Source organism: Theropithecus gelada, chromosome 9, assembly GCF_003255815.1.
Source record: "Theropithecus gelada isolate Dixy chromosome 9, Tgel_1.0, whole genome shotgun sequence".
Classification (NCBI taxonomy): Eukaryota; Metazoa; Chordata; class Mammalia; order Primates; family Cercopithecidae; genus Theropithecus; species Theropithecus gelada.
Genome location: NC_037677.1, coordinates 20,998,781 through 21,010,835, shown reverse-complemented (window position 1 = coordinate 21,010,835; position 12,055 = coordinate 20,998,781). Strand labels below are relative to the sequence as shown.

Genomic DNA, 12,055 nt, shown 5'->3' with positions numbered 1-12,055 from the left:
GGCACACGCCACCACACTCAGCTAATTTTAAAATTATTTTCATAGAGATAGGGTCTTGCTATATTGCCCAGGGCCTCAAACGATCCTCCTGCCTCGGCCTCCAAAGCACTGGGATTATAGGTGTGAGCCGTCCGAACCGGAGCTCAGTCTTGAGGTGGGATAAGCAATACAGATACATAGATCTCTAGTCCAGAAATACGTTTGGAAATGTGTTCCCACCCTGCCAATATCAATATTCAATACGTTTTCCATATTATGTATGACGCATGCATGGAGTTCTTTTATTGCTAATGATTAATGGATTAAGAAATACCATTTTCAGATCGATTTTTAAATACATTCTTACAGATCCATTAAGAGATTATTTTTATTCCATAAAATCAGTTTTAAAGTTATTATTTTATTCAAAATTTGGAAAGCATCAACCTCTCTGGTATCCTCAGTTGTATGCCTGTGTGCTTTTTGCCTTAATAATTACTTTTCATCGCCTGAAAGCTCCAAGCTGGTTGACTGTGGATAGTTAAGTGTTTATCTTTTGTTGCTTCTGGGTAGCACATCTTACTGCTCCTGCGTGCTTTTGAGTGGCAGAAAAAAGTCAGTGTTATCATCAAACATTAACCCCGTGACCTGCTTGTTTATATGCCTACTGTAACATGGCTTTGCTTGAATTTCTGAGGTTAGTCAAAGCAAATATCCGTACAATCTTGAGACAACTGCATATAAACTAAAACATCTTTTGTCAAGATTGCCAGTAATACATTCCTTCAGACCAAAGCCTTAAGGAAAACTAGCTACCGATATTAATGGAGGGAATTTCTTAAAAACTTAAGAGGAATTATAGGACTTTTGTACCACCTCCCATTTACCACTTTATCCTGAAAGATGTGGGGTGGAGGTCCTCCCCCTGGCTCAACTTAAGTGCCTTGTAGGGTTGTTGCTACAAGAAGGCACTGTCGTGTGAAACTAACTGTGCTTTGTGTTTGTTAAACTTAAATATTCTAAAATAAGCATTCGTTTTGTTTGTCCATTAGGTAGAGTATGGGGCAGCATGAAACAGAAATATCTGGCTTCAAATAAATTGTATATGCTAAATTTTCACTGTGTATGTGAATCTAATTATAAGACAAAGCTATATAAGACATTTAGCAAACTGTTTTCTAGAGATGATATTAGATAAAACCTTAGAAATCACACTGATTTTTTTCCCATTCTAAAAAGTGCATTTTGGCTCCATAGCATAATAGCCATCTTTCCAGGATGAATCGTTTATGTTTTAGGGGTAGAGAGAAATCTGATCCACATTAAAAGAAAGGCCAATCACTAACTACTCCAGAAATCATATAAATAGATTGTTATGGGCCAGGTGCTGTGGCTTATGCCTGTAATCTGCACTTTGGGAGACCTAGCGGGGAGAATTGCTTGAACCCAGGGCTATGAGACCAGCCTAGGCAACACTGAACTTGTCTCTACAAGAAATAAATAAATTAGCCGTGCAAGGTTGTGTATGCCTGTGATTCCAGACACTCAGGAGGCTAAGGCAAGGAGGATGGCTTGAGCCAGGGAGGTTGAGTCTGCTGTGAGCTGTGATTGTGTCACTGCAGGTCAGCCTGGGTGACAAAGTGAGACTCTGTCTATAAATAAATAAATATTTTCTTGCTAACAGTTGGCTTCAGTATTTGGAAAGAAAAGTTTAAAAAGTTTTAATAATGTTGTGCCCTCCATATCAATTGTTAATGACAACACTCTGTGCCACATTGTAGAAGACAAAATCATTCATTCTAGGTCCAAGGCTCTGTCAATGAAAGCAAGTTCACATTCTCCACAGTGGGCAGCAGAGGGGTACTCTTGATTTTTGCAGGTGTCACTGAACTCGAGAACCCCTGTTCTAATCCCTACAGTCCCTTTTTCCCTAGGAATTTGTCCCTAGTTCACAGTGTTTCCATGCCAAGCAACAGAAGGGATTTCCTTACAGATCTTCATATTGAAACAAACCACAGACAAATTCCTATTACTGAGTCATGGCTTTGGTTTACTCATCAGATCTCCAGCACAGGACTCACAGTCTCTATCTTATGCCTATCACTTTGTGGGTTTTGTTTCTCCAGAGTGCTAGAGAAAGGGTTTTTGATTCAAATCAGCATAAACTGCTGTTAGGAAAGAAAAGGTCCCTCTTTATTTGCAGTTTGGTAGCCAGAGTGCTGACTTAGCTTCATGCAGAATATATAATCCCTTCCTTTGTTTTCTTAATACATTTGCTTGTGCCTCAATAATGAAAATTTCTACTTTATATTTATAGTAATTTGTTTATTTGCCTTCTCCTCCTACTCTCTCTCTCTCTATATATATGTATATATGTATATAGATGTGTGTGTGTGTGTGTGTGTGTGTGTATATATATATACATTTTTTTTTTTTTTTTTTTGACAGAGTCTCTCTCTGTTGCCCAGGCTGGAGTGCAGTGGTGAGATCTTAGCTCACTGCAACCTCCACCTCCTGGGTTCAAACAATTCTCCTGCTTCAACCTCCTGAGTAGCTGGGATTACAGGCGCCCGCCACCATGCCTGGCTAATTTTTGTATTTTCAGTAGAAACAGGGTTTCACCATGTTGGCCAGGCTTGTCTCCAACTCCTGACCTCAAGTGATCTGCCCTCCTCAACCTCCCAGAGTGCTGGGATTATTGGCCTGAGCCACTGTGCCTGACCTTCCTCTACTGTATTATAACATCTTCAGGATGACATAATTTCTCATTCCACTTAAAATCTTCCATAGTATAACCACAATACTTTGCACATAGTAGGCTCTTGACAAATTCTGTTGAATCAAAAAATGCATTAAAAATGATTGCCTCATACCAGTAGACTTTCTTCCTTCTTAGTAATTTTAAAAGAGGGTTACCCTGTTTCGATTTCTTATCACATTGGAAAGGGTGCATTAACAGAAAGAGGCCCGTCTTCCTCAGTGGTTGGGGTCCAGAGAGTCCAAATACTTCTTCTCCATTCTGATTAGATCATATTTCATTCTGAACATAGCCCACTTTGAACTGACATTCAAAAGCACCTTCTCTCCTCCATTTCTGCCCTTTTTCTCCTTGCCCATCTATCCTTCCTTCATATTGCTGCAGCTCCTTGTGGTTGAGACCTGTTCTTGTCTCTATCAATAGATTCTTGCAGTCTTCAAATTGGAGCCTAAAAAAAACCACTGTATTTTGTTGTTGTTGTTGTTATTGCCGTGGTAATCTGCAACACAATAGCTTCTGTATTATCATGCTCAATGACTATCTCTACTGAGAAGAGAATGAAAGGAATTCATTATAAATATAATCAACAATAAACATAGTAATAAAGTAAATTATATAGACTGTTAGAAGATAATAAATGCTATGCTCTCCAAAAATGAAAGAAAGAAAAAAGAAAAGAAAAAGTGTAGGGCAGGATAAGGGAATAGCGTGTTTGAGGAAGGAGCTGAAGTTGTGTGTTTAAATAGGATGATGAGAACTGGCTTATGACAATGTAAGATCATGAGATTTGAGTAAAGTCTTAGACAGGGAGAGGAAGTGAGCCATATGGATCTTTGAGGGCATGGTGTTCAGGCCGAGGAAAGGAAGGAGGCTGGAGGTTGACTGAGGAGCAGAAAGGAATTGCTGTGCTGGACCTGAGATGGTAGGAGCTGAGACTAGGGAGGTCACAGAAGCCTGAATCACATGGAATAGATGATAAGGGGCAAGGTAGGAGCAGGGGGGCCTTTCAGGAGGCCAGAGCAGTTCTCCAGATGGTATTGGGATCAGAATAAGAGCAGCAAAGGTAGTGAGAAGTTGTCAGAATCTGGATGTGTTTTGAAGAAAGAGACAAGGGATATTCTTGTCTCTTTGAATCTATTGATAGAGACAAGAACAGGGCTCAACCACAAGGAGCTGCAGCAATACGAATAAGGATTGGATATAGGATAGCAGAGAAAGAGACGAGTCAAGGATGAATCCAAGAAGTGCTCCATTTTAGGCCAGAAGGATGAAATTGCCATCAACTAACTAACATGGGGAAGGTTGAGGGGTGCAGTGGGATAGGTAGGGAAAAATCAATTCAGTAGTGGACGTGTGAGTTAGAGAAGTATATTAGATATTCACGTGAAAATGATGAGTATGCTATTGGATATGCAGGTTTGGAGTTTAGAACAGAGGACTGGACTGGAGATATTCATTTGGGAGTTACCAGTGTGTGGGTAGTATTTAAAGCCATGGAACAAGATGAGATCTTCAAGGGAGTAAGTAGAGACAGAGATGAAAACAAGAACAATGACTGAGCCCTGGAGTAATTAGAAGTTAAGAGGGGCAAAGGACTGCAACGAATGTGCATGACAAGGTCCATGTATTGCCATCAAAGTGAGTGGCTGTTTCTGTGAGGGTAGAGGTCAAGATGACTGAAGGAGGAGAGAAGTTTAATGACCTGGAATGGTGGAGTTTTGGAAGCATTATTATCTATGCGTTGAACATGCTCAGAAAAGAGAGGAGAAGTATTGGAGAGGATGCCAATGGGCTGACGTTGTTGGAAAAGGTGGGGAACAGTGTTGGGCAGGGGTATTACAGGACCAATGCATTCGTATGCCTGTTGTGCAGAAACGGATCAATACACCAAGACAGCAGGCTTTGCAGCAGAGAGGGGGTTTGATGACAGCAGGGAGGCCAAGTGAGCAGATGGGAGAAGACCCTCAAATCCATCTTTTCGAAGAGTTCTGGGCTGAGGTTTTCAAGGGGATTGTGGGGGTTGAGGGGATGAAAAATTGTAGTCATTGATTGGTTGGGGAAAGGGGGATGAAATCATCAGGCTGTAGAAACTGCATTCTTCGGTGAGTCAGCTTCTCATGGGGTCCTTCAGACCAGCTGGCGTCAGTAGTTTCATCAGTATGCAGGACTTATAAGAATATCTCAAATGGAAAACAACATTTCACAATGTTTAGTTGTTGTCTGTAGAGCAGTGAAGGGGAACTCTAATCTTGTGACAGGGTCTCTGTGATTCTGGAGCAATAGGTAGCAAAATACTATGAAGAAGGATCAGAGAACAGCTGACCCCATGACTATCGCTGAGTATGTGCAAGCTTGGCTTATTTTTGTTTCTCTTCCTCTCTTCTCTTCTGATTAATTTTATAAAGTTTATAGGGACAGTTTCAGGGGTGATAGATGATGATGGTATGAGATTTGCAGTAGAAAGGAAGGAGAAGGCTTTGGGCGGGGAAAGGACCAGCAGGGCCCCTCCATCACTTCCGGGTCTGCAGGAGGTGGCAGGAGGGCCTGGAATGAAAATTAGCCTGCGGCCGGGTGCAGTGGCTCACGCCTGTAATCCCAGCACTTTGGGAGGCCTAGATGGGCAGATCACAAGGTCAAGAGATTGAGACCATCCTGGTCAACATGGGGAAACCCCGTCTCTACTAAAAATACAAAAAATAGCTGGGTGTGGTGGCGTGTGCCTGTAATCCCAGCTACTCGGGAGGCTGAGGTAGGAGAACCATTTGAACCCAGGAGGTGGAGTTTGCAGTGAGCTGAGATCACACCACTGCACTCCAGCCTGGTGACAGAGAGAGACTCCATCTCAAAAAAAGAAAAAGAAAAACAAAAACAGCCAGCGCATAAGAGAAGAGGTGAGCATCGTCCTCAGGGAAGAGTCAGTTTTTGTCAGAGCAAGGAGGGACTATTTGGAAGTTAGATTTGGGATGTGAAGAGTTTTGCTATTAGTGGATCAGGCTGATGACACCGTGGACAGGTTTCAGGAGTCAGGAACGGGTGGGAGAAAGTTTCCCAGTGTGGGTTGTGCAGCACCTCCTGGCACGGAGAGTGTGGGTGTGACGAGTGGCTTGGGAGGCGAGAATGAAGAGCATGAATGCCAGCGTACAGCACTGAGCTCGCGTCTGCCACGTTGTAAGCTCTCAGAAGACCTCAGCTTCTATTCACTTTGTCACAAATCGATTAATTATTGAGCTGAAGGATATATTAGAAAAGGGTCAATAGCAATACTTCTAACTTCCAATCCGTACTTAGGCTTGGCATTCAATTGATGTTATCAAAACCTGTGCTAGCTCCAAGGAAGAGAGAACACTGTGTTCTGATTTAGTTGCTTCCTGAAAGGAGCTGAGAGCTGTAAAATGCAGGCAAGATTGGACTTTTCAGTAATGCTTATGTATTGACTTGCAAAAACAGTATTAGAACATTTTTTTTTAATGCACATATTATCTGCTTAGGGTAAGGGAAAAGGTTTTATCCTTTTATTTTTGCATATCCCCTTTGAGTGAACATGGTTCTTTTTTCTTTAACTTACAACTTTACAAGGTATTTGGAGAAATATAAGGGAGAGAGAGTTTCTGTTTCTTATCTCTTTAAGCAATACCCTCTTGTATACCAAATAATATCTTCCTGTGGTTAATGATATGAGAAACAGAACACTTCTCCAGAAACCTTTTCACATCCCAGATTCAGAGTTCCTGTGCCAGGAATCTGATCTGACGTATTTTACTACTTAGGTAAATCCTTAATCTCAAGAGTGACAAGAGTGAAGTCTTTTTATGTTTGTGTATTAGAGATGGGCCTCCTTCTGTCGCCTAGGCTGGAGTGCAGTGGTGTGATTACAGCTCACTGCAGCCTCAACCTCCTGAGCTCAAGTAGTCCTTCTGCCTCAGCTTTCTGAGTTGCGACTACAGCCATGAACCACTGCATCCAGTTCAGGTTTTTTGCTTGTTTGTTGTTTTTCTTAAAAAACACTAGTGATTCTATTTTGATTCTGGCAACTTTCATAAGGTCCAGGGACAAAATAAATGTGTTGTCTCCTGGGAGGAGATGGATTTATAAGCCCATGGGCACCATTCAGAAGCCGTGTGCCCTGGAAGCACCAAGGAATGTTGCTTGCTCCACCTTCCCAGGTGCTCAAGGCAAACCCCTGGGTCATCCTTGACTCTTCTTTTGCTCTCACAGGGCACATCCAATCTATAAGAAAGTTAACTTGGCTCAGGTAGTTTAAAAATCTATCTGAACGTAGGGGCCAGGCACGGTGGCTCATACCTGGAGTCCCAACTACTCAGGAGGTTGAGGCGGGAGGACTGCTTGAGCCCAGGAGCTCGAGGCTGCAGTGAGCTATGATCATGCCACTGCACTGCAGCCTGGGCAGCTGAGCAAGGCTCAGGCTGGTCTTTAACTCCTGGCCTTTAGTGATCCTCTTGCCTTGTCCTCCCAAAGTGTTGGGATTATAGGCATGGACCACTGAGCCCTGCCTAAAACTTTTATTCAGTGACTTGGAAGAATGTTCTGGTGGACAGGAAAACCCTGGATGGAGAGAAGGTTGAGGCATTTGAGAGGTCAGAGAGAAGCAAGGTATCCAAGGACAATGGAATTGGCTGGTTGTTGCTCAATTTCATTGAGGCTCTACAGTAGGATAATGAAAAGCTGTAGGCAGGTAGGGAGCAATTGAAAGCCAAGTGTGAAGGCCTGAGGGCCTCCAGGAAAGAAGCCCATATTCACTCAATTCAGTGTAGAAAAAGCAGAAGACCAAACTATGGATTTAATAGGCTTGCTTAGCTTCAAAGATGATTATCATTACGCAAAGATCAGAGGACTGGTTGGGAAAACATGGAGCTCTTTTGCACGGAATGGGGACATTTGGGTGGATGCCTCCAAATATTTTGAGTTCTCAAACTCTTCTAAGCCCTCGGAGCCTGCAGCGGTGGCTCACCCTTCCCTGTTATGATCTGGAACTCCCACCACAGAATTCCGTTTCCATGGGCCAAGAGGGTTTCTCAGGATCCTCAACTTCTTGCCTGCTTGCCAGACCAATCACTAGAGGTAAGTCACAACATCACCAAGCCAAGAATATTATGGCAACATTGATGAGCTAGAAGGAGACTGTACCTCCCCCAAACTGTGAGTAATTAGCCCCCATGTACTAGAAGGAAGGAACTGGATTTCGAAGGTGCTTAATCAAGGAGCAGGATAAAGGCAAATAAAGGGACTTGAGGGCATTTTCTCAGGATGTGGGACTTAATGCTTGGCAAAGACCCTAGAGGATAGTGCAAACTTGCTGCTTGGGTGGTTCAACAAGCCTGGAGATAGGTCCATGCTGAGTGGAGCTGAAACAGATTTTTAAAGGCTCAGGGAAGTGAACATGCTGGAGAGGGTATATTATGGTGATCAGAAGACCCACCAGAGGATTACGAAGCACAAGGAGGTCTGGAGAACACAGCATTCACCAAGCCATTGGGAAATTAGCTGGAGGCTTTCCTCTGCAGACCACAACTGGTGGTATGAAAGGCTGTTGTGGAGTTGAACCCACAGAGAGCAGTGATATGGGGTGAAACAGAGGGGAATCTTGTGAGGATACTTCTTAATACATCTAATTAAAAGAAAGCCAACACAGGCCGGGCATGGTGGCTCCCACCTGTAATCCCAGCACTTTGGGAGGCTGAGGTGGGTGGATCACTTGAGGTCAGGAATTCAAGACTTGCCTGACCAACATGGTGAAACCCTGTCTCCACTAAAAATACAAAAATTAGCTGGGCGTGGTGGTGTACACCTGTGGTCCCAGCTACTTGGGAGGCTGAGGCAGGAGAATCACTTGAGCCAGGAAGATAGAGGTTGCAGTGAGCTGAGATTGTGCCACTTCACTCCAGCTTGGGCGACAGAGTGAGATCCTGTACCAAAAAAAAAAAAAAAAAAAAAAAAGGCTGACAAGGATGCCCAGGAGGCTGAGGGTGTTTGCTCTATCAAACATTTGCAGTCCCTTGTCTAGTACCTAGAACCTGAGGCAGTTTTCAGACCTGGAATCCCCCAATAGAAAGGGTGGCCACATTCCCAGGATGAAGGACCCAGCAACACCACACGAAGCCTATGATGGTATCATTCCTTTTGTCTTTCCCCAAAGGACATTTATTCAAGTCACTCTACTCTGGGAAAAAACTCCCAGATGTTTTGAAGATTACTGGATGCCCTGTAGGGATGGATGGAGGTAGGCATTGAGGTGTGCAATGACTCAGATCTTCATTGGAGAAAGGACTTACCTGGCAGCTGCAAGGAGTGTGGGCAGCTGACAGCTTCTAGCTGCAGTACCTGGAGGATCTGCTTCAGCTTTTGAACCAAGACCACACTTTTTCTAGGCAGCTCCCAGCCAATACCGGCACCATGGCAGTACCAAGGCTGCGTCTGTCCAACACAGGAATCCTCTTTGCTCCAGAGCTTCCCATCACGTTGGTCAAATCCGTGCCCAACCCACCAAAATCTGAGACTCTCTCTTGTCTATCTTGTTTTCTACCCTTTTTCCTTTTGTAAGTGTCAAATCTGCATCGTGATCTGAAGGCTTTCCATGCTTGGGCAATCTTCATATTTCCTCTTACGCTTTTTACAAACATTACCCCCCAACCCCAAATCTCTTGCACTTCTAACTCAACCTCATTGTCTGCTTTCCTGAGGATGCAACTGACATGATGCTCTGGTCTGCTCAGTTGTAGTCTGTTTAGCCACAGATAAGGCAGTCGGGTACAGTAAATGGCTTTGCAGAGGCTCGCTAACACATGGAAATGTTTATACCCATTTAAAAAGTTGATTCACAAAGTAGTACCAGATTTTCTCATTACAGTATTTTAATGCAGGGGCTCGTACAGTTAAAATATTCTGGAAGTTAAGTAGGAAAACTACATTGAAGATAAATCTACATTAATTACAGATGCAAAATTTTTGTTTTAAATGTAAGCATCTATCCTACTCCCTTCGACCAGAGTTAGGCTGGGGTTCTATGAATTGCACACAGACGTTTCTTGCTTGTTACGGAATTTGCTTTTTGTATTTTGGAAGCAGCTAAATTCTGGGCAACAAAACCAAACTGGTCTCACATTTAGATTAAGCACCTTCAATGGCTGAGCCACTTCCTCTTGAATGTTTGATAGTCACCCAAAATTGAGGACAGTAGTGGATACACTCTTCGCCTTCTGTTTCAACACTCTCTTGCCTTTTTTATTTCCTAGTGCTATTTGTGGCACCGCAATCATATATGTTTACTAGGTTTAGACAACAACACCATCTTGGCTGACACTTTAAAAAAAAGATTTGAGATCCTTGACAACAGCTCAATTCCTCAGACTTAGGAAGAGGTCACATGGCTTCTCACAACAGCTAAGACAAGGGTGGGAGTGGGAAAGTCTTTCCATTGCTTCATCTAGGCACTTAGTAAACAAAACCAGTTCCTCAAAATAGCTTTTATACAAAGAACATAATCTTTTACCTAAGAATCTTTATTTGGGTTTCCATCATCCAGTCTTTTCCTTTTTTCTCTTTTAAAGCTCGAAGCCCATGGACTTTGAGATTTGTTGCATCTTTATCCACAAATCTCCTCCCTTTAATAACCAGTCTTCTCAGAACTTAGATTCCAGCCAAGCCAACACCTTCAACATCTTCTTCGGATGTTGACTATTACTAGACCGTTTTCCAGCCATTCTCATTTTATCAATATCTCCTTCAATCACGAGATTCCTTCTTAAGAACCGTTTCCTTCTAAAGGTCTATTCTAACTGCCTTCAAATGATTTCTTCTTCTTCATCATTATCTTAATGCTTCCTTAGCCATGAGCTTGTTTGTACAAGTGTAAAGATAAATGGCGACTGGCAGAATGCCTGTGCTTGAAAGATACAACGGGCTTATCTGCCAATTTCTTCCGTCCTATAGAACTGTGGTTACACTACTCCGCCTTCATTACAATCACAAATGTGTGAGAATGAAGGAGAGGCCAAGCATGCCTGTAATCTTGGCATTTTGGGAGGCTGAGGTGGGAGGATTCCTTGAGCCCAGGAGTTTGAGACCAGTCTGGGCAAATGGTGAAACCCTGTCTCTAGAAAAAATACTAAAAATTAGCCTGGCATGGTGGTACATGCCTGTGGTCCCAGCTACTCAGGAGGCTGAAGTGGGAGGATCACCTGAGCCCAGGAGGTAGAGGCTTCAGTGAGTCCTCATTGCATTGCTGCACCCCAGCCTGGGTGACAGCTAAACCTCGTCTCAAAAAAAAAGAAAAAAAAAGTAAAGAAGAAATCACCATCTGAAATCTGAGGATTGAGGGACTAATTTGGCTACTTTGTAATTGTTTTATTATTATTATTATTATTATTATTATTATTGTTATTTTGGGATGGAGTCTCACTCTGTCCCCTAGGCTGGAGTACAGTGGTGCGATCTAGGCTCACTACAACCTCCATCTCCCAGGTTCAAACGATTCTCCTGCCTCAGCCTCCTGAGTAGCTGGGACTATAGGCGCCTGCCACTACGCCTGGCTAATTTTTTGTATTTTTAGTAGAGACGGGGTTTCACTGTGTTAGCCAGGATGGTCTTGATCTCCTGACCTCGTGATCTGTCCACCTCGGCCTCCCAAAGTGCTGGGATTACAGGCGTGAACCACTGCTCCCCGCCTGTGATTTTTATAAGTTGTTTGCTGTCAGAGCTAAGGATTTTACTTGAGTTAACAAATAACTATGCTCTAAGTAACAAAAATGCTTAGCCAAAGACGTGCCAATAGTTTTCCTGGTATTAGCTGGTTCCCCCTTGAGTTAAAACATACCTATGAGAACACATAGGAGGACATCTCTCAAAATGTAACTGGCACCAAGCTATTTATGTATACCTGTTTGCTTGTCATCCATTGAGCCAGGCATCTGACATCTTTGTTGCCTTTGTGTTTCTAGGTCTTGGTACTGTTGACATTTGATAAATGTTTATTTCTTGATTTTAATTCGTAGCCTTTGTTTCATTTAATACTTAAGTTCTTCATGCCAGAATTGTCTGGATGGAAGGCAACTGGAAGTTTAACATAGATAAAGGAAATCGAGGTCACAGTACATTCTTCATAGTTCTAACATCTGCATTTCGGGAACAGAAGGCAAACGTTTTAAATGTTTTGCTGATTGCAGTTAAACAAAATGATCAACTACTCATCATGATACAGTTCAGGGATGTATGTCTGCAATTCACACATTTCATCTCCTAGCTTGTTCTTCTTTCAATAAAGAGGTCACGATGGGAGTGACTTTTAGGCTAAGTAAGAAACGG

The 12,055-nt window shown here is 42.8% G+C and overlaps 1 protein-coding gene across 1 annotated transcript in view; it reads left to right on the top strand.

Moving 5' to 3' along the window:
- The first annotated feature begins 6,683 nt into the window (after window positions 1–6,683).
- C9H10orf126 (chromosome 9 C10orf126 homolog) overlaps window positions 6,684–12,055 on the top strand; it is a 33,132-nt gene continuing 27,760 nt past the window's right edge. The window contains 4 exon segments of the mRNA XM_025397991.1: window positions 6,684–6,706; window positions 7,680–7,732; window positions 7,735–7,758; window positions 7,761–7,820. Coding sequence (XP_025253776.1) covers window positions 6,684–6,706; window positions 7,680–7,732; window positions 7,735–7,758; window positions 7,761–7,820 — 160 coding nt within the window.